This window comes from Rattus norvegicus, chromosome 1 (assembly GCF_021556685.1).
Source record: "Rattus norvegicus strain SHRSP/BbbUtx chromosome 1, alternate assembly SHRSP_T2T, whole genome shotgun sequence".
NCBI lineage: Eukaryota > Metazoa > Chordata > Mammalia > Rodentia > Muridae > Rattus > Rattus norvegicus.
In genome coordinates, this window is record NC_141534.1 from 110,962,501 (window position 1) to 110,989,181 (window position 26,681).

The 26,681-nt window shown below is 42.5% G+C and overlaps 1 protein-coding gene across 4 annotated transcripts in view; it reads left to right on the top strand.

Moving 5' to 3' along the window:
• Nell1 (neural EGFL like 1) overlaps positions 1–26,681 on the top strand; it is an 890,282-nt gene that overhangs the window by 76,657 nt on the left and 786,944 nt on the right. For all 4 annotated transcript variants that reach the window (XM_087593733.1, XM_087593736.1, XM_087593740.1 and 1 more), the window contains 1 exon segment: positions 14,061–14,211. In XM_087593733.1, the coding sequence (XP_087449859.1) occupies positions 14,061–14,211 (151 nt within the window).

The following is a 26,681-nucleotide window of genomic DNA, read 5'->3' on the forward strand; positions in this document are numbered from 1 at the left end:
TACAGAGATAGTTGGCTTTAAGTAGGAATGCTGGTGAAGGCATTTCTGGAGATGTGATGTTGGAGCTGATGGCTAAAGGAAGAAGCCAGAGAACATAGTCAAATATGCAAAGAACATATTCTTAATGTTTGCCTATAGTCTTACAGATGGCTCTGCTAAACACTGTTTTAATTCCTTTATGTCCATTGACTCACTTCCAAAGGGGAGATGTATTATAAGCCCCATTTTATAGAAGGCATAGAAAAAGAAATAAAAGAATCGGCTGGTCAAGGCTAAATGCTTAGGCACTGGCAAAGCCAGGGATTGAACTAGGTTACTTTGCTCCAGATCTCACACTCTAAGAACATATGTGAAAAGTCCCTCAGATCTAGGCAACTTTAAAGGACATATAGGTATCCCAGGAGGGTAGATGTTCCAGGAAAAACTTGATCAGGGTTAGATCATGTGAGATTACCCAAGTCAGGACAAAGAATTAGGGTTTTATTCAGATTGCAGAAGGCACTGTTGTAGGCAGAATAATGGCCTGTGCCCAACAAGAGATCACATCCCAGTCTCTACACCCCAGGACTGTATTATGGGATGATGCAGAGTTGATTAAGGAGTTAGAAGAAGGAATCCCACACTAGACCATCCAGAGAGCTTGGTAAAATAAGAGGCCATATGAGATGGAAATACAAAGTCAGAGAGAGAGAAGAATTGAGGAGGCAGAGGCAGACGTAGAGAGGGACCATTAGAGGCTGTGCTACTTAAGACAGGGGAAGGATACCCAAGCCACAGAAAGCTGGAAAGCACACAGAAATAGATTTCCCCAGAGATCCCACAGGGATAACTATACTACGTCATTAGCTGCTTTAGCTCATAGTTGGCAAAGATACAGTTCACTATGGTGGGGATGGCTGGGCAGAGTTTATGACAGCTGGAGCATGTGTCTGGGACTCTGCACATCTACATGGACCAGGAAGCAGAGGACAGACAGAGTATGTTGCACTGTAAAAGCTCAAGGCCCTCCCCCAGGGCCTTCATCCACTTCTATTCCAGGTCTTAAATGTTCCACAGCCCCCAAGCACCAGTCAGCCGAGGTCCAAACGTTCAAACACTTATGGCAAGATGGGTAGAATTCCAGATTCAGACAACAGCATTATCCAAACCTTGGCTTTGTCTTTTAGCTCCACCGTCCCCCAGACCTTTGAGATCAAGCAAACATGTTCTCATCAGCCAGTGTGGCGGTGGTTTCTTAAGGCAGCGTCAGGAAGCTGCTACAGCCAAGCTGTTTGAGGGTTTGAAATAAGAGGTGAGGTGATTGAAAAGTATGGACCTTTTGGATTCTCTGGCATCCATGTAAGTGTGGCGGGAGGAGAAAGGTTTAATAGGAGGGAGAAAGTAGGAAAGAGAACGGAAGAGAAGGTGCAAGAAGGAGGAGGCTGATGGCATAGAATGTTCTGAGTAGTGACCAGGCAAGGCAGATTGGAATGAAAGAAATTGAAGATGCCCCAGCCATGGAGGAAAACCAGAACAAGTGCAGAGCTAATCGGCTAGAGGAAGTGAGGATAATTCTCTTCAGGTTGTGAGAGGCACCTAGAAGCCAGGTTGCCACCTGGCCACTGGTTTGTCAAGCAGTCGGTGGCATGATGTGTCTGTCCATGCAGCTAACCATCCTGGCTAGAGGTTCCTTTTCTGGCCAAGTCTGGAGCTTACAGAGTCTGGTGCAGACAATGGCACCACAGAACCCTGTGCGTGTGAACAAATGACTGAGTTTAGGAGTTGAAAGGGAAAATCATGCTCAGCTGGGCTTCGGGAACCTTGGGTCATTGAAGAAGTTCGGTTGGCCATCAGAGTGGGTGGGATTTGGGCGTGGGATGGCTAGAATTACAAGTGGGAGGGGAGTTGTAATACATCGGTGTGGACACTGTGACTACCTCAGACACCTCTTTGTCTCTTCCTTAGAGAGCTTCTGGTGGTCCAGTTGTGGATATGGAAGAATAAAATGACATTTTTCAGTGGGATTGGTAGAGAGCAGGAAGAAATGCCTACTGTTTAAGTCAAATCATACACAAGTGGAGGCAGTACCTCAGGGACCTAACAGCCAGCCTTTGAAATGAAGCAGGAAATCGAAAGGGAGGGGTCCATTGAATTTGGACACTCGGGGCAGGTATGAGCTAGTCATGTTTGCAAATAGTGATCAAAGACCAACTTTTGCTCCAATCCATTTTTTTTTTAAATTCATTTTGAAAATGCTTCCGTAAACAGGGGTTATAGTTTTGGCTCATGGCTATGGCTCTTGTTTAAAAGAGTGGGGGTGGGACATTGGCTAAACAAAGTCCTGCACCAGAGTCAGCTGCTCTGATCTCAAGAAGCAAATGACATATGCCCAGTTCACTTTAAGGGTCACATTGGTGTTTAATGCAGTTGGAATAAGATCTATGAAAAATAGCACAAAGAAACTCTCTCCGCCCCCTTTCTAGAAAGATGCCCACATTTCTCAGAGCTCCTTTTAGGACCCTGGAGTGTCAGGCGGCCGACTTCTTGTTAGGAACATGTTCCCATCCTGCTCAGCCAGGGTTAAAAGGCCTAGGATGCAGGGTTTCCCCAGGGAAAGTAAAAACAGAGATAGCCCGTGGTCAAGACACATAGATAAATAGTGAGGGAGGACGGCCCCAGCGGTGAGCCCGGAACTCATTAGCTAACAAGGCGTGTAATTAGATTAATGCTTGGGAACCAAGAGCTGATGGTGCACATTTTAGGACAGTGGAAATGAGAACTGAAGGCAAGCATTACCTGGACCAGTTCCCTTATTGCCCCTGTCACAAGGGAACCTGGTACATGTTTTATGGGTAGCCAGATGAAAGGAGTGGGTAGTTTCCACCTACAGTCTTGCAACAAGGATACACTGGTTACCCTGATTAATTAGAACCTGTGAGTGGATATTAGAACTCTACACCACATCCCATAAGTAAGTTCAATTACTGTGTTATTAAACTATTTAACAGTGTTTGAAGAGAGAGAGAGAGAGAGAGAGAGAGAGAGAGAGAGAGAGAGAGAGAGAGAGAGAGAGAGTTGCTAACTCTTCTGACTTGGTAATTGCACAGTGTAAACATGCATGGAATTATTAGTACATGTTATCCTGTGAGCTGGGCAAGGGAGGACAGTGAGGATGAAGGTGCTATCACTCGGTGGTGGCCAGAGCTCTGTGGCTTTCCTGTTGCTTCATGTTTCCTTATTTTGTGGAAAGGTTCTCTGCCCTCCTTCCTCTTGTAACAGAAGAGGTCTCTTCACTGCCTCTGAACCAGGCTTGTCTGAGGGAACAGGCTAGTTTTGTCAGGAAGAACTCTCATTTCCTCCTTTAGCTAATTAGGAGAGGAAGTCCCTTCCCTTTCCAGGAGCAGTCCCACCCCTTAGCAAGGAGTCCCACCCCTAAACTCAGACCTCAGATTCTGATTCAGCAGATTTGACCTCTCACTCTCTGCCCCTTCCCTGATCTTTCTTTCCTTCATCTCTCTCAGAGGCAACGATGCCTTGCTGACCCCAGAATAACACATTTGTGTAGTCTGAGGTGAAATGTTGCTTTGGTCACTCAAACCATTTCTTCTTGTCTCCCTGACAGTTTGTTAATCAATATGATTTTTGGTCCTTGCATCCTACATTGGAGTCGGACCAATTTCCCAGGGGTAGAAAGTCAGACATTAATCCACTAAAGCAACTGAATTACTTGTGTGTGTGAGACAGTTTCATCAGGACTATCTGCCTGTGGTTTGACACCTTGCTTTACAGACTGTGAACTTTTGAAAGTGTTCTCTGGTTCAATAGCAGGGGCAGCTGGATTCTTGATAGAAAGTTAAGTGATTAAAAGCTCCCTTCCCCCAGTCAAACCCATGCTTTGTGTTTGTGTAGCCTCAAGAGGCGACCTGGGTCATATTTGGAAGCTGGGTGAGGAGACCAGCTGCCTTGTCTTCTCTTAGTCAGATGCAAGCATAGCTCTCAGGGGTCACCATTCTGCCTGTGTGTGTCACAAGTGTCTTCTTGCCCCAGAGTCTCAGTAACTTTACCTCTAAAACACGAGCTATTCACCTTACTAATTGTCCCAGCCTCTAATTTAATGAAAACCCATAAACCGAAACAATAATTAAAATGAGACATCATCTCTGTAGGAGGTTTGAATATTAAAATCACCCTGAACTTCAATGCAGGCAGAGTTTTATTCTTGAAAAACAGCATTCGAAGCAACACGTAAAAAATGATTTATAATGAACAATCATGGATCGGAGAGCTTGGCTATTGAACACGACGTCCCACTGTTTTATATTGACATTGAGAAGATGTAGTGAGGTCAAGGCCAATGCAGTGTTTTAAAAAAGTCTCTTTCATGCCTAAAATTAGGACTCTGCACAGAAGAGGATTAATTATAATTAGGTCAGTCACTGATCCAAACTTTTAATGCAAGCTCAAGGTTGCACCCAATACTCAGGGGAGCTGAGGCTCTTGGAGGAGGCTGACTCTGGCATGTGTGTTGGGGTGAGGGTTGCAGTGATCTGGGGTTAGGGAAGCCATGCACAGGAAGAGCTACTGAATTAGCCAGTACCACATATCTTTGCTGCTTGCTAGAGATGGGTTCTTGGTTAAGTCCCTTACATTCTTTGGGGCAGCCATTTGTTCTCGTTAAAGTGAGTCTCTCCTGGCTACTCAGTGGGTTTTTACAGCTATGGAATGTGTCATGTATACACAGACACCTGGGAAGTTGTCCTGCTCAGAGCAAGTGGGTAACTTTCCAGTTCTCCTTTGCAAGCGTCTCAGGAACTTCCTTAGGGATGGCGCTGTGTATGACCTCATTCTTCCCTTTATTTGTGACAGAGCTCTAAGTGGCAGGATAGCACCATCCTGTCACAGCCACAGCCACTCAAAGATGGAGAAAGGAAGCTGAGCTGTCCCCAGTGTGTGCAGGGCAGAGCTGGGAGCCAGATCCTGGCATGTCTGAGAGGACAGGCAGTGGTCTCCTGAGGTTGGCTTTAAGTGGATCAGAGTCTGACCTCTGCCTACTCCACAAAGGCATCTCCACTCACCTGTGGGTTGATACGAGAGCACTGACCTCATTGTGCTGCTTTGAAGATTACATGAATGCATTTAAAATCCTTGCTAACCAGCACAAAGTGAAAATTGAAAACTGTCTGGCTGCTGGCTGGTTGGACCTAGACTGCAATGTGGCCAGAAAATCCATCGACTCTCCACTTTCTCGTAAGCAGATAAGAATTGGAATAGGCTGTTAAACCTGCCAAAAACCATAGCAAACAATGCCTGTTCATTCACTTGCCTTCTGCTCTCCCACAGGCCCACAGGCCTACTCAGCCATAAACAGTCATTACTTCAGCTCAGGTTACAGAACCATCAAATGCTGGCTGTGGATGTAGTTTGGTATCCATACATCCTATAGGATCTGGGCCTTGAACCTAGGTGTTCAAAACACCATGTGCTTTTCATGGGGAGGCACTGTCTTAAGGGTTAAAATCCACTACTTAATTTAATTGTTGTAGTTGTGCTGTCTCCATCAGAGTACATGCAGTTTACTGACATTTGAGGAGTGAGGAGTCTGAAATATAAAGAGGTTAACTGACCCGAAGCTTATACACCTGATGGATAAACCTGGCATCTCAGCTGGCCTTGTGGCCATAGCAAGTCTGTAATACCTGCTACTCGGGAGGCTAACACACGATAACCACAGTGCAAGGCCAGCCCAGGAAATTTATGAAGAACATGGTATTCAAAAGAAAATGGAAGAAAAGTGCTGTGGAGATGTTTCAGTGATGAACTGTTTAGAATGTGTTCAGCCTTGGATATCAACCAACATACACACACACACACACACACACACACACACGGGGGGGGGCGGGGAGAGAGAGAGAGAGAGAGCACAGACATAGACACACAGAGATACATAGAGATACACACACACACAGAGACCACAGACAGAGATACACAGAGATACACACAGACACAGACACACACACACACACACACACACACACACACACACAGACCACAGAGATACACAGAGATACACACAGACACACACAGACACACACCCCCCACACAGAGAGACCACAGACAGAGATACACAGAGATACACACAGACACACACAGACACACCCCCCCACACACAGAGAGACCACAGACAGAGATACACAGAGATACACAGAGATACACACAGACACACACAGACACACCCCACACACACAGAGAGACCACAGACAGAGATACACAGAGATACACACACACACACACACACAGAGCACAGAGATACACAGAGATACACACAGACACACACAGAGACACACACACAGACACACACACAGACACACACACAGATACACACAGACACACACAGAAACACATACAGACACACACACACACACACACACACACACTCACTCACTCTCTCTCTCTCTCTCTCTTTCTCTCTAGTAGATGATTGGTTTAGCTTCTGAGCTGTTAACTACTATCCTACACAGCCCTGGAAAGGCTTGCACCACTGTATTCAGCCTTACACCCTGTGGAGATACATGTTAATCCACTTGCCTTGGTTCAGAGGAATGCTCAATAAACGTATTTAAATAGAGATCAAGCGAGTGAATGACATAGGTGGACACTGCCTCACCAAGCTCAAGGCTGAAGACACCTTTCTGTCTTTTGAAGAATACAGACAGCAAACCTTGCAGGAGAAGTCCAGTATTTTCCTGTGCATGGAGCTGCATATTCTATGCACTGGGCACATCTGCTTGGCCCTTGGGCTATTGACAGAACAGATTCAAACCATGTCTGAGGGATTTGATGGCAAGCTATTGCTATCTTCCTGATTAATCTTGGAACTATATATGTCATAGGTTCTGGATGTGAAGGCTGAGTGCCCTAGTTTGGTTTACATGTCCATTAAGCCATTTGGAGCTGACTGGTTCTTTAAGGGGAGGAGGGTCTTTATAGAGAGTGACTCTGGGCTGAGCTTCGATGGAACACCTGCCGTCTCCTCTCATGATTAAGAATGCCCCTCAGGACTGTGATGATGGACAGCAGGGGGATGGTTTTTTTCTTTCATAGCATTCTTTCTTGGTGTTCCCTTTTTATTTAATATGCTTTTATATTTCAGAAAACATGTGTCTTTTTTCTTAAAATAACTTCTAGAGAAGATTCAGACACATAGAAAGAAGAAGCAGTTCACCTATCCCTCACAATGGCTAATGTCCATGAAGACCACTTGGCTGCCTGTGTGAATAACTGAGTAGATTCTGTGTACACTTGATTTCTTGTTATGGATATGAGTACGTAGCATGTGCAGTGCTGGGAATTGAACCTAGGGCCTTGCATAGTCCTGCTAAGCATTCTTTTTTTTTCTTTTTTCTTTTTCTTCTTCTTTTCTTTTTTCTCTTTTTCGGAGCTGGGGACTGAACCCAGGGCCTTGCGCTTGCTAGGCAAGCGCTCTACCACTGAGCTAAATCCCCAACCCCCCTGCTAAGCATTCTAACACTAATCAATATCCTCATCTCTTGGGAGGGTCTCACTGTGACTTAACTGAGGCTGGCTTTGAACTTACTGTACAGTCTGAGCTGACCTCAAACTTGTGCAATCCTCCCATCTCTGTCTCCAGGAAGTTCTGGGAGTCAAACCATCCCTCACCACAGCTGGCTCACTTGCTAACTGTTGGACAGTATGGCTAGACATTTCCTTCATTATCTCATCACCTCCTTGTCATCGTGATATTATCACATGTGATTTTCCTTCAGGCACTTATACCATGATGTAATTATCTGTTCCCTGCTCTTAGATAGCTTTTGGTTAAATAACAAAGTTTTAATCATGCTGTAGAGATATTTTATTGGTCTTGCTGCATCTTTTCCTGTCCTGTGAGTCAAATAGGCAGGCACCCATACCTTTCCTCTCTCCTTAGACCTATGCTTCTGAATCACCGTAAGATGTTGGGAATGAGCAGGTTGATTCTGCCGAGTTGCTGGGGCAGTGTGGAGAGGCAGTCTGAAAAGTTACTGTGTTGATTTTTCTTCCTGATATCATCAAATGTGTAAGGAGAGCTCAGCTGCCTCATACATCCTCTCTCATTAGTGAAATTATGGGGGCACCGGGATGTCTTTTGATTGAGTCAAATAGTAATTAGGAGAATTGATTAGTACCATGTGTCATAGGATTCCCTAGGCCCCATCCCCTAATGGAAGGGTTGGGACGCTCATCTAGATTTATTGTTCCTCAGTCAGCTTGCTATGGGAGTGCACTTTATCTCAACAGGTTGGGTTATGTGTGGCGCTGCTCACCCCTGTCTTATGTTTTATTCAGGAGTTGGCAGACCAGATCACTTTTATTAACCAAGCGATTGGATTTCCACCAGATGTGTGCCAGTAGGAGTTGTTGGGTACATATTGGTAGAGGGTTTCTCATGGGATCTACAGTAGAAGGAGCAAGATATTATTTATTAGGTTCATCACATGCAAACGTGATTGCACACACAGAGCTGGTGATTGTGCTAAGTGTAGTGGGGACAGAATTCAGGGACTCAACTGGCCTGGAACAGTCAGAGGGGGATGGTTCTTGAAAAAGCTGCTGCAGATGGGAATAGCAGTGTGAGAGTGCTGTGCCCCGGAGGAAGGGCAGTGGGGCTTACAGTGCTCTAATACAGGGGCACTGGTGGAGTGGGAGATAATGGGTGACAGGTAAGCAGGGTATGAGGTGAATGCCAGGGAGCACAGTGGTCACTGTTGATGACCTCCATGCTGGTTATTCTCCTGTGCCTTGACTCAACGACGCTGGGCAAGCCAGGGTATGTCTTTGTGATTCAACTTCTTTGCCTGCTGCCATTTGCCTCACAAGGGGTCCTTCCTTCCTTCCTTCATTTCCCGGGTGAAAGCAGAATGCTCAGCTGTGGACTGGTGATGGGGACTTGCCTCTCCCCACAGACATAGACATTGAGGCTAGAAGGTAGCCAATAGCAGATGCCACAGGGTTAGGAATGTGTTCTGAATGAGTTGGTTTGGAATTTGTGCAATGGCCTCCTAGCCCAGTGCCCTTCATAACATTATTTCAATTCTGCAAGCCTGGTTTTCTTTTTTTTTAATTATTATTTTTTTTAACATTCCAACCACAGTTTCCCTTCCCCCCTCTTCCCAATTCCTCCCCCCAACCTCTCACCCCATGCACTCCTCCTCCAGTTCTATTCAGAAAAGGGTAGGTCTCCCGTAGATCCATACATATCAGCCAGCCCTGGCACATCGGGCTGCAGTAAGAGTAGGCACAGCTTTCTCCATTAAAGCTCAAGGAGGTGACTCAGTAGGCAGAGGGGGTCCTGAAGGCAGGCTTTGTTTTTGTTTTTGTTTTTGTTTTTTAACATTTTACTATTTTTAAATTTACGAATATGAATGTAGGTCTCTCTCCGTGTGTTTATGTATGTGCCTGCCGTGCTAGAAGAAGGCATCATCTCTCCATCCCCATTCTTCTTGCCGGTGCTCGGCAGTTACATTTTGTTTATTTGGTCTATGATTGAGCATATTTCACAGATTTCTAAGTTGATATCTATGCTTCCTGCTTCTTATCAACTCGATCCACCGTGTGCGTCTTTCTTGTTTCCTTTCATGGATGGAATATTTTCAAAGAACACTGAACATGCATCACCTTGGTAGAGCATGGCAACACAACATTTGCTCCAGGGGCTCGTTAATTCATTTCACTCATTGCTCTTTCAACTCTGGGAAGAAGTCGGCTTCTGTAGAGGCGGTGACATGCCAGTGTTTGAGGAGTCGAGAACTTTATGTATTAATTTGGAACTTGAACAAAGAAGAACAATTATAGAATCTGGGTTCTTCATAGATGGGAAAAATACCCTCTCTTATGTCTAGGGTAGAATAAATTATTTAACAATAATGAGAAGGAGTTCAAGCTGACGCATCATATAACTTGATCTGTTGATCTTCAGTTGATTATGGGTTCAAAGAGGAGAAGTATTATCCAAGCTAACTACCCAGCTAGTTATCTGCCAAACTCAGAGTAAACTCAGTGATGTGTAGCCTGCTCTGGAGGTCAGGCTGTGTGAAGCAGGGTAGCTTGGTGTGTGCTCTTTGTCTGAATTCTGGCAAGTCCTCACTTGAGAGCAATGGGACGGTATGGAGACTGTCTGTGATGTCTCCATGTATTCAAATGGAAATTTCTCACATTTCCCTGGTAGGTAGGTTTTTTTCCTTTAATATGCCAATAATTTATGGAGAAATTTATGAAAGTTAGGATGCAAAATGCTCAACCTTCAAGGCTGATAGAACCAGTTCCGACCATTCGGGAGTGTCTTGTACAGAAGAAGAGGGATTGGCTCCAAACACCATTTTCTACAACCAGCTGTCCATACTGGCATTAGAGAAAGATCGATTTATCTCCTAGTTTTGCATATTTTCTGAGTGCAATATATGTAGCTATTTAAAGTAAAAATATAAAATAAGGAAAATAAGTGGAGCAATCAGTGTATCTAAATTGGATGCCATTATGTCAGGCACAAAGAATGGGGGTCAGACTACGAATAAATAGATAGACTTTCAATCATGGAGCTTGCAGTCTGTCAGGGAGAGAAAGTAAATAACACAAAGGCTGGCTGTTACATAGGAGGTAATGAACTGGTCCCAGTCTGTGTGTAACAATGAGTCATATGGAGGAAATACCCAGAGTGGGAGGAGGAGGGACATTTCTGGAAGAACCCTCAATGGACAGTGGCTCAAAGGTTGCAGTGAGAATTCAAGGAGTGTCCACACATTTACAGAGATCCCTGGAAAGAGTGAAGAGACAAAGATGCAAGGCAAGGGTGTGTTCTTCTAGCAAATGAAGAAGGGTGAATGAGACGAGGTGGAGAGATGCATCAGATGGGTCCATGGGTGGCTTCACTGGCCTTGTGATGGAATAGGATTTGATCTCCTGGGCAATGGGAAGTCACTACAATTTTATCAGGAGACTAACATAATTCAAATGCGCGTTTTCAAAAGAACATTTGGATATTGTGTGCAAGATGGGAAGAAGGCAGCATGGAAATGGGGAAACCAGCTAGGGGTCAACAGAGAATGCCTTGAGGGACTATGGGAATGACTTGAACAGGAGATGTGAGAAGGAAGTTGCGGAGCAGTGGATAAATTCCAGACATGGGAGTCCTATCACCTGCTCTTGGATTGGACACAGAGGCAGAGACGTGGGAAGAACCAAGGACAGTTTCTAGTGTTTGGCTTGAGGTGTCGTGTTTACTAAGACTGAAAAATCAGGTTGTTTGAGGGCTGGGTCCAAGAGTGAGAGCCTTGTAACTATAGGTGTTTGAAACATTGACTAGATGTCCAGATGGCCACAGTAAGTAGGAAATTGAGCATGTGAGCCTGTTGCTTAAAGAATTCTTACAGCTGTGAATTTTAATATGGAGGCTTTCGGCCAGGGGCTGTGTATACTCAAGGGCAAGAGAGAGGAAGAAAGACAAAAGAAAGCAGACAAGTTCATCCCAGGAATCTTTTCCTTTTCCTGGCAATAAATATAGGTGAAGGAGAATTTTGCTTAGCATTAATATAGAAAGAATAAAATTAATAAAATTTGGCCAATACTCTTTAGTTTGGAATATAAATTGCTCCTGCGTTTAGTAAAATTTGAAGCTATCTCAGAAAGTGCCCAGGTAGGATCTTGAAAAAGACATTGAAGCATTTTTCCTTTTGAAGATTGATTTAGTTTTATATTATGCATATACATGTATTGCCTACATGATGTCTGTGCATATGTGAGCACAGTCCCTTTGGAAGCCAGAAGTGGACCTAGGATCCCCTGGAATTGGGGGTACAGATAGTTGCTAGCTGCTATATGGTTGCTTGGAATGAAAGCCAATTATAAGAACAACAAACGCTCTTAAGCACAGAACCATCCTCCCTAGATCCCATAGAAGCATTCTTTAAGTGGCTTTCTCTTGTGTTGGCCTATAGCAAGATCCCAGTATGGCCCTTAATGATAAAACAGTGAAGCCATTTGAGTGGGTTGAAAAGCGAGTGTCAGGCATGTGGGTTTTTGCTAGTGGCCTGCCTCTATGGGACAGACTGCTTGTCTCCTACCATTCACAGCCCCAAATTCTTTAGCTGGAGAGACTGTGTGGTTCTTCCTTAGGAGAAACAGCCAACTGGTTGACTCATAAGCTAAGTTGCGAGAGCTGTGAGAAATCATCTTGTCCATCCCCTCCATGCATATGAAAAGACCGAGCTTTTGGCCATCCGTTGTGTCACTTTCCTTGTTAGAAACCACTATTTAGTTTCTGTAAGACACCAAGATCCTAATACAAGCTTGTAATGTGGCTTACACAGACTCTGAAGTTTCCTTATCTGAACTGGTTCCTCTCACTTGGAGAAATAATCAAATAATTATCACATGGTCAGAAGAGTTGGGCAGGCTACAAGAATATACCACTAAACACACCTTTAAAAATTAGTTCTTTCATTTTCTGAGATTATAACATAATTGCATCATTCCCTTTCTCTTTCCTCCCCCTAAATCTCCCATAGACCCCTCCTTGCTCTCTTTCAAATTCGTGGCCTCTTTTTTTTAAATACTTTTTTAAAATTTAAAATTATTTTTGTTGAGAATTCCTATTTACTGTACTGTGTTTCCTATGTAGTATATTTACACTTCCATCCTTTCTCCCCTTCAACACTTCCCGTGTCACTCCCAGATTCATAACTTCTTTAATTATTGCTGTTACACACATATAGCTACATGCATGTGTATATATAAATATGCATATACACACATATATGTATATATATATATATGTGTGTGTGTGTGTGTGTGTGTGTGTGTGTGTGTGTTTATAATCTACTAAGTCCATTTGGTGTTGCTCATTGTACATGTGTTTAGGATTGGCCACTTGGGATTGGCTAACCTATCATTCCTGCCGAACATTGGTTCTCCCTTTCTCAGAGCCACTGAGTGCCTATCCTGTTCCTCTTCATCTATGGGTAGGACCTTGTGAAATTTCCCTCATCCATATTGGCATGTCAAAATGATATTTTCATCATGCTGGTCTTGATTAGGCAACCATATTATTGCGATTTCATGGGTATAACTTCCCTGTCACATCTAGAAAATATTATCTAGTAGCAGGACTCCTGGTCATGAGACTAAAGATTGTAAGAGCCAAACGACTTTTGATCTCCACTTGTCCCCTTCTGCAATGTCATGCCCATGTTTGGTCCTCTGGTGACCAGTACTGGTGCTGGGAGACGATTGTGAAATAATGAACAGTGGGCAAGTACTTAGACAGTTCTGATGAGGATGCCTCTGTCTCAGGGAGCAGATGTTGGAGACAGAGGCTCCTAGGCAGAAGCAGAATGAACAGGGGTCATGCACTTCTAGACCCTGCAGACCTTAATAAATATGGCGTAAGGAAAGTAATCCATCTCAGGCTTACAGAGCTATTCCAGGCACACTTACAGATCACTGATGTGTATTGTATATTGTTTTATTTTTTTAACTAAAGGTCGGCGTTGCTGGGTGTTGTTAGCGCAGGTTCTCTCCTACGTATAAGACAAGGACAGATCTTCTAGATGCATGTTGGGAGAGAGAAGCCAATTCCATGAGGAACACAGAATCTGAAGGCTATTAGTTATTGTTGGGTCCTGCCAGGTCTGAGAGTCTTTGACTCTCAGGACCCCACTTACCTGACAAACTCCAACATTATTTATAGCCACCCTATCGATTTTTTCACAAGGCCAAATTGCTCATTATCCCATCAAAATTTATGTCAGAAAACCACTGTCTGGCCTATTGTGACTTGTCAAAGTGACAAGTGGACCTGGTGACAGAGATAGCATTTCTGGAGTTCTTGTTGAATGAATGTAGCTGTGAGGGGTGATGAACGGTGCCAGAAAATGAAAGCTATTGACAGAAGAAGAGGGAGAAAAAGCAATCTGGGCTCTTAAATGTTTTACTTGTAACTTGACCCCTTTTTCTTTTCCCTCCCATGCTTCTGTTCTCTCCTCTTTACCCACATTTTGCTTCTCCTGTGCCTCTTTCTTGACCCCTAGATGTACAGAGAGAGATCCATTCGGCCCCTCACGTGAGTGAGAAGCTGATCCAGCTATTCCGGAATAAGAGCGAGTTCACCTTTTTGGCTACAGTGCAGCAGAAACCATCCACCTCAGGGGTGATACTGTCCATCCGGGAGCTGGAGCACAGGTAGGAAACACTTTCTTCTTTTGATTAATTAATTGATTTTTTTGGAGAGAGTCTCATTAGAGACCCTTGGCTGGTTTGAAACTTACTATGTAGACTGACTGCTCTTGCTCTTTTGGTGATCGTCTTGCCTCTGCCTTCTGTTCTGGAAATAAAAATGTGTGCCACAATGCCCGGTGAAGACAGCTCTGTGTACTTTCCAGAGTCTGTCCGGAATGAAAGGGCTGTATAAGATGCTTTGGGCTCTAGAGATGGGCATTAGAAGGAAACATGTAGCCGGCCACCTGGGGTCTAGTTTCTACTGAACACATAAATCTTAGGATTTACTTCTCAGTAAGAATTTACTTTGGGCAAAAGGATGCGTAATTATTTTCAGAGGCCATGAGTCTTTCTTTATTGTCTGTCTTCTAATTTTCTTCATTTGTATAAAACCACATCCTACCTAGCATATTTAGGTCATCAAACATGTTAATCAGCTGTATTTAAGAACTTCTTGTAAGCCTCCATTGTGTGTTTCCATGGAAACTGTACTTGACACTGGATGTTAAGTCAACTATCTTCAGATGTTTACTCTGAGGCTCCGAGGAGAAGCTAGTAGGGACCATGGAGAGAAGAACACCACAACGCTTTATGGATGCAGGGTTATTAGAAGCTCATCTTGATAAAGGTAGGCAGGGCCAGTCCTACCTAGGGTTGTACTAGTCAAAGGAGGCATCCGAGAGAATGATGGTTATATAACGGAAAAAGCGAATGCGGTAGATAACTCAGTGTACACTTGCTGTCAGACCTGACAATTTCGGTTTGATCCCCTGACCCACCTGTGTGGTAGATGGAGAGAAACAACTGCTGCAGGCTGTTATCTGACTTCTGTGTGTGTGCTGTGGCGTGCACAAACTCATAAGCTCACACACATAAATAAATGCGTGTTAAAACGTGAGGTACTATTTGATAGTCTGAATGGGAAGGAACGGGCAGCATAGTAAAAAAGAGGTTCCTGGAATTTAAGAAAAGAGATCAAGCTGTTGAGTAAAGGTGGAGGCATAAGAGAATTCCTGGGGGAAGGAATGAGAATTTGTTGCACACAGAGATAGATATAATGCAGAGGTAGGAAGAGCTAGGAAGACCTTGGCTTGATCACTGTGAAAACTGAATGCTGTGTTGGAGACCTCAGATGCAAGCCTCCAGAGATAAGAGTTTTAAGTTTAAGAACATGTTACCCCAAATCGGTTGTCTCCATCAAATCCCCCCTCTCATGGCTCAGAGAAAGGGGCTGGAGGACACAGGCCCTCTGAATCAACAGGATTGATAAAGGTATGAACTCAGAGACTGAGGCAGCATACACATGGCCTGCACGGGTCTGCACCTGATAGGATCCTAGAGCTGAAACACACACACACACACACACACACACACACACACACACACACACACACACACACACACCCTACAAGTCTTTTGCGTACATATGATGGCTTCTAGTTTTGTGTTTTTATGGGATTCCTGTGTGTGAACCAGTGGGTGTTTTTCTTGTGCCTTTTATTGGACTCTTTCTCTTTTTTTGTTTTGTTCTGTTCTGATGTGTTAAGTTTTTTTTTTCTTATCATATTTTATTTTATTACTGTTCTTTAGAAGCCTGTTTTGTTTTCTAGTGAGAGACAGAAGGAGGTGGTGGATGCAGATGAGAGGAGAGGTGGGAGGAGTAGAGGGAAGGGAAACCATATTCAGGATAAAAATGTATTTTCAGTGAAAGGGGTCAGAGTGTACACTCACAGCTGTCATGATGTTCGGTTTCTTTCATAGAGGACTTTATATCTGAGAAAGCTCAAAGTAATACTGACCAGGTAAACGAAATATGTAAAAATGATGGTAGACCCTTCAACCCTCTTGCTCTGTTGAAAATACCTGGGAAGAGACTTGATTGTTCCAGGGACTATGAAAGGTTCTTGTGGAGTGATTAAAACCGAATATTCCAAGGATTTATGAATGCTTCAGGTGTCAAAGCACAGCCAAAGAGAAAGCTAAAGATTAGTTAATGCGAGTCACACGGCTGCACCAAGCACTATGTGACTTCATAATTTTGTCAGGTGCTGGGTTCCTTGACCAGCACTGGAGGCTAAGGGGGGGCAGCATGATGAGAAGATTCCTGAGTGGGGGAACCCAGCAGGGAAGCAAAGAGCAGCCTCAAGGCAGAGGGCTCTCTGTGTGTAGGTTCTTCTTTTCTGGGGGAGGGAAAGGTAGTGGAAAAGCCAACTTGCGTGAAGCTTCTGCGCTTGTAGTAATAGTGGGATCAACAATCTATAGTCAAGGAAATTCATTTCATTCATTTATTTTCAATAATATAGTATTTTCTTAATTCTTTGAGAATTTCATAGAATGTATCGTGACCATATCTAGTTCCTCCTCATAGCCATTTTGCATCCTCATATACACCCCATATGTATTTTTTTAATTAAAAATTATTATTCCCCATTCTTTCCCTCTAATCCCCTCTTGCTACTTCTTAAAATTATGGCTTCTTCTTCCTTTAATCATTATTGTTTCACACACACACACACACACACACACACACACACGCACACACACACACCCCTAAATATGTAACTACAGCCTGCTTAGTTCGTTTATTGTTAATTGTATATGCTTGTATTAGATAACCAGTTAGGGAACACATTTATAGGGAAGGTTATTTCTCCCACTCTTAGCACTTTTAATTCTTTTTTTGAGATTTCTCTGTTTAGAGCCATAGACCATCTTTTTTTTTTTTTTTTTTACTGTTTTTTGAATTCTTATATGATCGGCAATTATATATTTATATATATACATATATAAAAATATATTTAAGAATTTCATTTAATATATTTGATATGTGTTATATGAACATATAAAATAATATATATGTATACATATGATATATGCATGCATATATATATGTATACACACACACACACACACGTCAGACATAGAGCTCATGATTGCTTTGGTTATTTGGAGTCTTTTGTGGTTCTCTCTCTCTATGGATATTAGCATTTTCCTCTATTTCTCCTAAGACTGAGGTTGGGATTGCACTGAATCTATAAATAGCTTTTGGTAGAAAGGTCATTTCTGCTACACTATTAACTCTATCAAGCCACAAGTATGGGATATTTTTCCATTTTCTGATCTCTTTATCTTTTTCCTCAGAGGTTTAAAGTTTTTATTGTAGAGTTCTTTCACCTCCTTGGCTAGGTTTATTCCTCAATATTTTATTTTCTTTGAGGCTACTACCAATGGGAGTGTGTCCATGATCTCTTTCCCAGCGTGTTTGGTTTTTGGTATATGAAAAGCTATTGATTTCTGTAAGTTGATTCTATATCCTGCCATCTTGCGGCAGGCATCCTTGGCCTTTGGCTCTTACTACCTTTCTGTTTTCTCTTCTATGATGTTTCTTGAGCCTTCAGTGTAGGAGTTGTATACATATCAACAGGTACCCCATAGTCAACTGTTCTCTGTATATGACCAATTGTGGTCTTTCTGTAATAGTCTCCATCTGTTGCAAGACGAAGCTTCTTGGGTGCCTACACTCATTAGGCAAAGCTGCTTCCCAAGCTGTATATCTGGAGCTAGGTATGAGGGGACAGTTGGGCTATTTTTATTTTTAACTTTATGTGTATATATGTATCTGAGTGTGGGGTTTGTGTGATGGATTATGGTGCCTGAGGAGACCAGAAGAGTTTATTAGATTCTCTGGAGCTGGAATCACAGGCAGCTGGAAGCACCTGACATGGCTGCCAGGAACTGGACTTGGGTCCATTGCAGCAGCAGCTGACCCCCTCTCTCTAGTTCCGTAAGTTGATCTGTCTGTTTTTTAGTGGTTAAGTTTGTTCTCACCTCAAGAGGTTTGCAGTGTTATCTAGATTTCCTTTGGATGAGTTTTGTGTGTCTGTGAGATGTGGACAATTCCAAGTTCACTATGTGCTGTAGTTTGGATGTCAAACCAAGGCTCAGCTTTCTGAGCATAGAAGGGCTGAGTCCTTTCATGCCCCTCTCTGACTTTATGGGACAGGAATGTGAGGATCTCCATGGCAGCCAGGACAAACAAATGCCTAAGACTGGATAGAAGTCTTCAGTTGCTTGTCAACAAGCATAGAGGGGAGCTTCCCAGCAGGCAAGGAGCATGTGGGCTGGGAGTTTCAGAGTTAGTCTGGTGTGGATTGGTGTCCTAGCCTTGTGACATCATCCACCATTTTGTGTCTTGAGAGCAGCGTTCTTGTCCATAACATGCAGGCAAGAACCTAATTAGTACAGTTCCTCTAGAACCACAAAGGACAGTACAAATTGAGTTGCCATTCCTTAACAGGTAAATCTTTCCTTGTTTATGTCTAGAAACTTTAGCAGCTTGTTTTTCCTTTTGGATTGAGAAAGGACTTAAATAACGTGTATAGCCCCAGAGTTCTTCAATGCTGTCTTTCTTATGTCCATAGCAGACCTCTAAAGAGCTCAGGGTTACTGAGCTGAGAGTTTCATCACCCTTTTCCACAATGGAAAACCCCAGGTATTAACTAAACAAAACGAGTGTGAAGGAATAGCTGAGATGCCCCTTTGGATTTTAAGGTTCCCTTTCCCACATTTGCACAATTGGTGTAAGGAGGGCAAAGCAGGAAGGATCTGCAGAAAAGGCTATAGGGAACGCACAAGACCTGATTTCCACCTTTAAAGAGAGTAAAACACAGCCAAGAGACTCAGCATGTGATAAAACAGAGAATATGTAACACTCAATATTTAGGAATTAACTTCCCTCCCCCCATGAGTCTCCCCCAGAGGATATCTTTGCAAGAAAGAATCTTCTGTTACCTTTCCAGGTTATTTTATTATTTATTAGAATAACAGTGTCCAGTGGGACAATGTCCTGCAGACACTGAACATGGTCATTTTTAAACACAGCAGTTTTAGAGAATTTCACACTTGTATATAATGTATTTTGACCATATTTACCTCCATTCCTCCTCCTAATTCCCCCAGAGCCATCCAGTACCTTTCCACTCCGCCCTGTTTCTTTTTGTACAGCACTGATTCCTGTTTGTGCTGCCCATATGCACGGGGATGTGAGGTCATCCACTGGAGCATGGTCTACCTGCCAGATCCCTCAACCTTAAAGAAAACCGACTTTCCCTCCCAGGGAAGCCATCAACTGTCAATAGGCCATTTGACCAGGTGTGTAATAGCAGGAACATCAGCTTGGGGGCTCCTCTTTATCCAATAGCAAGAGGTCCAGACCTGTCACCTGCAGATCACTGGTGCAGCAGTCAGGACCCATGTTTTTTTCTGAGTTCCCCAACTGTGTCCCTTATGAGGGGTAACTAACTAGGTTGCTGTAATTGGGATATAATGAGCATCATTAGTGGGCATCACTAAATCCTCAGTTTCATTTTCATCCTGTGGCTTTCAGTGTACTCACACAGTTGTGCATTGATTGCACAACATCTCTGGAAAATCCAACCCCCACAACAGTCAGTGGCTGTTCCCAGTCTCTCACGGATCTCTCCTGCCCTAGTCTTAAGCAGGCTCAGGTCTACTTTCAGTGTATGGATTTGCCTATTTGGGTCATTGTATAGAAATAAATCCATATTCCACATTGTTCCTGATTGGGTATATTCACTTAGAACAGTGTTTCCAAAGTTCATTCATGTTTGTATCAGTAATTCATTTTTTAGTGCATTGTTTAAAGTTAATAGCTTTCATTTATCCACTCATCGGGGCATTTGACCCAGATATTCTCAATGCTGCTACTGTGAACATTCTCATACACAATTTATGTTTTCATTGTCTTGGATTCATATCTAGAAGTGGACTTTCTGACTCAGATGGAGACTGTGTTTAAGTTGATGAGAAATTCATACACCGTGGCCGAGAAGCTAAGAGCACGAGCTGCTCCTTTAAAGAACCAGGATTTGATTCCTAACACCCAATGCTGACCTACAACTGTCTGTAACCCCAGTTCCAGGGGTCTGCTGCCCTCTGTTTCCCACCACTGGCTCTGCACATATACATGCATGATGCACGCACTCACGCACGCACACAAGCATTCATATACATAAAATACCTTTCAAAACGGTAGCTTCACCCTTTATATTCCCCCCAGCAGTGTGGGACTATAAAGCATCTTTTCCACATCCTTGTCCAAACCGGTGATTACCCTCCTCTTTGACTGTAGCCATCCAAATGGGCATGGCACGCTCTCCGTTGTGTTTTAGAACCACATTTGCCGGATGGCAAACGACGTTGAGTTTCTTTTCATGTTCTGATTGGCCATCTGCGGGTTTGGATCACTTGCTCAATTCTAACTGGGTCACTTGTCTTCTGAAAATTGATTTGTCGTGGTTCTTTATTGTTTTCTGGTCTCTAATCGGACGTGTGACATTTGCCCCTCACTCTGAGGGCTTTCTTTTTGTTTCTGTGATGGTACCTTTGGTGGATAGAGTTTTAAAATTTGATGATGGCCAGCTTCCTTTAATTGTTTGTGCTTTTGGTGCAGTAGCGGAGATCACACAGACTAAACCCAGAGTGCTTAGATCCACTTCCTTCACATTTTGTGGGTTTGGGCTCTTTGATGTTTAAGTGTTTTTATTAGTTCATGTTAATCCTGTGTAATGGTGGGTTTAACTGAGATGTTTTTATACACCTACATTATGTATGTCCACCCCATTCGTCCCTATCATCCTCTGTCGGCATCGCCTCACTTCTGTTAACCCCTCCTTCTCCCTAACCCCCTCTACCCTGTATTCCCATCTTTAACTTCGAAACCCAAAAATTTACTTAGGATTCTTTTTAGGAGTGTGGGTGAAAGTTGTTTCAGGATTATGTGTGCCTTATCAGTGGTTACAGCAGTAAAGAAAGTGTTTCTTCCTGCCGTGGTTTGGACAGATTACAAGCTAAGCTCTGTGGACGGTGGATGGTACCAGTTTGACTTCATGCTTTACTCAGGGACATCAGTTGTCCCAATGTCATCTGTGGCTCTTTCTCTCCCCAGTGAATTACTTTAGCATCCTTGCTGATGACAAACTAACCATGATCGTGAGAGTCTATTTCTGGCCTCTCACTCCATTTCATTGATGTCTTGATCGTCCTGGCAGTAATGTCTTGACTGTAGCTTTGTTGTAAGTTTGGTAGCTGGAGGCCCAAGGAACCAACCTCACTGCCTTTTCACAGTTGTTTGGTTCTTCTGTTCTCCTTGACTGCGCGTGTGCACATGAGGACTAGCCCGAGAATTTCTGTAAAGAACTCAGCAGAGACTTTGAAAGGGGATGATGTTTAATTCATGAATGAATTTTGGGGTGTCTGCTTTCATAACTTGACAATATTAACCAATCCATTCAAGATTATGGGATAACTTTTTCAGTCTCCCTTTTTAACTTAAAGATTAAATAGAAAACTATTTAAATAGTTTTCAGAGTATTATTTTTCCTAATTAAAAAATCATTCCTAAGTATTTTTTAAAAAGGATTTATTTACTTTTATTTAGTGTGTACGAGTGTTTTGGGTGAATGCATGTCTATTCACCCAATTTTTTTGTCTTTATTGTGGGTGTAGGCCAGAAGAGGACATTGGAGTCCCTGGAACCGAAGTTACATATGCTTGTTAGCTGCCATGTAGTTTCTGGAAACTGAACTCCGTGCTTCAATTGCTGAGTTATCGTTCCTGCCCCTTAATTAGTTTTAGATGCTATTGTAAATGGAGTTGATTTTTGTAACGTAATTTTATGGTTCTTCATGGCTTTTTTTTCTTACCATAAAATGGATTTTATGTAATAATCTTATGTTTTGAAGTCTTAAAAGACCATTTATTAGTTAGGGCGATTTGTTTACAATTTCTCTATATGAGATTATATTGTGTGCAAACCTTCCTGTTTTCTTCCTGCTGTATCTTGGTGCCTTTGGTTTTGTTCTCTCACCTACTCGCCTTGGCTGCAGCTTTCAGGTCCAACATGAAGCAGGACTCATAGCAAGCTTCCTATCCTGGTCCTGATTTTAGAGAGAAAGCTTTGCATTTTCCCCACGGGGTTCGCTAAGTGTGGTGTTTACAGATACTCGTAACTAGGTTGAAGGGTCTTCTGAGCATGTTTCTGGTTAGGGTGAAGAACTTGCCTTCTGTCCCCCTCAGATGAAGCACTTTTGTTACGAAGAGGTATTGATATTTTATATTCTCTTCTTGTATCTATTGAGATTTATTATGAAGAGGTAATTGATTTTTTATTTTACATTCTTTTCTCGTACCTATCGAGATGACCAGTAGTTTATACTGAAGTGGTGTATTACATGAATTGAGTGAAACACCAATTCAGACACACCAGAAGAGGCCATCCCATTACAGATGGTTGTGAGCTACCATGTGGTTGCCGGGAATTGAACTCAGGACCATCTGAAAGAACAGTTGTTGCTCTTAACTGCTAAGCCATCTCTTCAGCCCTGTGAAACTTCTTTTTACCTATATCCTGGGTTGACTGTTTGTCTTAGTCAGTGTTCTATGCTGTGAAAAGACACCATGACCACAGCAACTCTTGTAAAGGAAGGCATTTAATTGGGGCTGGTTTACAGTTCAGAAGTTCAGTGCATTGTCATCACGGCAGGGAGCATGGCAGCATGCAGGCAGACATGGTGCTGGACAGGTAGCTGAGAGTTCTAGATCTGGATCTGAAGGCAGCAGGCAGTGAATTATACTGGTGCTGGTGCTTGGACTTTTGAATCCCTAAACCCCACCTTTTCTTCAACAAAGCCACAACTACTCCAGCAAGGCCACGCCTAGTCCAGCAAGGCCACACCTACTCCAACAAGGTCACACCTACTCCAACAAGGCCACATCTACTCCAGCAAGGCCACACCTACTCCAACAAGGCCACATCTACTCCAACAAGGCCACACCTACTCCAGCAAGGCCACACCTACTCCAAAAGGCCACACCTTCTAATCCCTTTCAAGTATTTCCATTACCTGATGACCAAACATTTATGAGCCTAAGGGGGGCATTCCTATTCAAACCACCACACCCCTCGATTGGACAACCTATGTGAGACCTCACACCAGAAGAAACTGACTCACTCTCTTAGCAGCTATTGACCACCATGCAGAATTTTGTCACTATGTCAATATTGTTTAGGTTAACGTTGTTTCATAGGTGATATTTATTATTTTGTTAATTTGTGTGTGTGCATGTGCGTGCACACACATATGAGTGTATTTGTGCACCTGCTGTGGCACAGTGTTCGGCAGCAAGTGCCTTTACCTGCTGGGCCATCTTGCCAGCCTTGGGTTACATTTGCAATGTTGTCCCAGCTTGAATAGCCACTTGCTTATGATGCAATCATTTTTTTTTGTATTACTGGATGTGATTTATTTGTTAGATATGGCATTGAAGAGTTTTATATCTTATTCATAAGAGAGACTTAGTTCTGAAGTATTCTTTGGGTATTTTTATTCTGGCTTTCAAAATAGAGGTTTAGCTGATTTTTTGAAGATATTCGGGGTCTTTTCTAAAAAAGATAACATTCACTGATGGTCAGCCATGCACTAAGCATTTGATTTGTTCACTGTAAAATTTCATATTTTTAAAATGTTGAAAACCCTTCATGTTGAATTCTAATGCTTCTACTAGCATATCGTTTTGTTTTCATAACACTGCCTTGAATCATTCACACGGCACACACATATGGAGGTCAGAGGACAAAGTGTGGGAGTTGGTTCCCTCCTTCTACCCTGTGGGTCTTGGGATCAAACTCCAGCTGTCAGGTTCGACAGCAGGGGTCCTTCCAGGGGATGATAAATAAGGAGAAGAAAATGTCCCTGCTAAAGTCAGGGAGACGAAAGAGGGTGACCCCCTGTCTTAGGACTTTACCATGCTCTTTTTATCTGCTTAACATAATCCCTAGTAATAATTTCTAATTTGTGTACCCATCTAGTCAGGATGTAAAGGAAACTCCATTTTATTTCTGATTTACTGGAAGGCCCAAAGCAGTCATCCATAGTTGTTAAATTGCATTACAGATGCCTTTGAGGGAATTTTAATCTTTCCCCTGTTATTTGTTAACACACTTAGTGGTATTAACTGGATCTACAATGTTCAACTATTCTCTTTTGAATTTATTTTTTATTTTACACACATGAGTGTTGCCTGCATGCCCAATGCCCACAAAGGCCAGAAGAGGACAACAGATCCTCTGGAACTAGAGTTACAGATGGCTGCCCTGTGGTGCGTGTGGTACTGGGAATCAAACATGGGTCCTCGGGTGCAGCCGCCAGCGCTCTTAACTGCTGAGCCATCTCTCCAGCCCTTGGAGAACTATTCTTGAAGCATTTCAATAAACTTACAGAGACTGGTATTTTAATTTTTGACTTTTGCATAATTCAGTAGGATTAGTAGAAAAATCGACTCAAATAGCAATAGTCATTACAATTATTTTCTTTTAAAGATTTATTTTTTTATTTTATTTTTGCCTGCACGTATGTCCGTGTATCATGTGTGTACTAGGTCCCTGGGCAGTCAGACCCCCTGGAATGGAGGTTACAGGTGGTTGTGAGCTGCCATGTGGGTGCTGGGAACTGAACTCAGGCGCAGAGTTGCAAGCACTTTTAGATACTGAGCACTGTCTGCAGCTCCATTACAATTAATTTAAAGTTCTGATTTTTAACTAGGCATTTTTTTTTTTTTGGTTCTTTTTTTCGGAGCTGGGGACCGAACCCAGGGCCTTGCGCTTCCTAGGTAAGCGCTCTACCACTGAGCTAAATCCCCAGCCCCGGCATTTTTCTAAATATTTTGTCTAACATCAGTAGACAGATGCATGTTTAACTCACTGTTTAGTGAGATACAGATTTTTATGTATGTGTGAATTAATTCAAGGCACTTTAAAGTGAATCTCCCAGACGCTGTGGTTTTGGTATAAGAGTAATTGTGGCTTCATAGAAGGAATTCGGTAGTGTTCTGTTTGTTTCTATTTTGTGGAATAGTTTGGACAGTATTGGTATGAGGTCTTCTATGAAGGTCTGATAGAATTCTGCACTGAACCCATCTGGTCCTGGGCTCTTTTTTGTTGGGAGACTTTTAATAACTGCTTCTATTTCTTTAGGAGTTAGGGGATTGTTTAGATGGTCTATTTGTTCCTGATTTAACTTTGGTACCTGGTATCTGTCTAGAAAATTGTCCATTTCCTCCAGATTTTTCAGTTTTGTTGAATATAGGCTTTTGTAGTAGGATCTATGATTTTTTAAATTCAGATTCTGTTGTTATGTTTCCCTTCTCATTTCTGATTTTGTTAATTTGGATATGGTCTCTGTGACCTCTGGTTAGTCTGGCTAAGGGTTTATCTATCTTGTTGATTTTCTCAAAGAACCAGCTCCTGCTTTTGTTGATTCTTTGTATAGTCCTTTTCATTTTTACTTGGTTGATATCAACTCTGAGTTTGATTATTTCGTGCCTTCTACTCCTCTTGAGTTTATTTATTTATTTCTTTTTGTTCTAGAGCTTTTAGGTGTGCTGTCAAGCTGCTGTCATATGCTGTCTCCTGTTTCTTTTTGCAGGCACACGGAGCTATGACTTTTCCTCTTAGCACAACTTTCATTGTATCCCATAAGTTTGGAATGTTGTATCTTCATTCTCATTACATTCTAAGAATTCTTTAATTTCTTTCTTTATTTCTTCCTTGACCAAGTTGTCATTGAGCAGAGCATTGTTCAACTTCCATGTATATGTGGGATTTCTGTCATTACTGTTGTTATTGAAGACCAGTCTTAGTCCGTGGTGATCTGATAGGATGCATGTGATTATTTCTATCTTCCTGTATCTGTTGAGGCCTGTTTTGGAGAAGGTTCCATGAGGTGCTGAGAAGAAGGTATATCCTTTCGATTTAGGATGGAATGTTCTATAAATATCTGTTAAATCCATTTGGTTCATAACTTCTGTTAGTTTCTCTACATCTCTGTTTAATTTCTGTTTCCATGATCTGTCCATTGATGAGAGTGGGGTGTTGAAATCTCCTACTATTATCGTGTGAGGTGCAATGTGTGTTTTGAGCTTTAGTAAGGTTTCTTTTATATATGTAGGTGCCCTTGTATTTGGAGCATAGATATTTAGGATTGAGAGTTCATCTTGGTGGATTCTTCCTTTGATGAATATTAAGTGTCCTTCCTTATCTTTTTTAATGACTTTTGGTTGAGCCAATTTTATTTGATATTAGAATGGCTACTCCAGCTTGTTTCTTCAGGACATTTTCTTGGAAAGTTGTTTTTCCAGCCATTTATTGTGAGGTAGTATCTGTCTTTGTCTCTGAGGTGTGTTTCCTGCATGCAGCAAAATGCTGGGTCCTCTTTTACGTATCCAGTCTGTTACTCTATGTCTTGTTATTGGGGAATTGATTCCATTGATGTTGAGAGATATTAAGGAATAGTGATTGTTGCTTCCTGTTATTCTTGTTGTTAGAGGTGGAATTATGTTTGTTTGTCTCTCTTTTG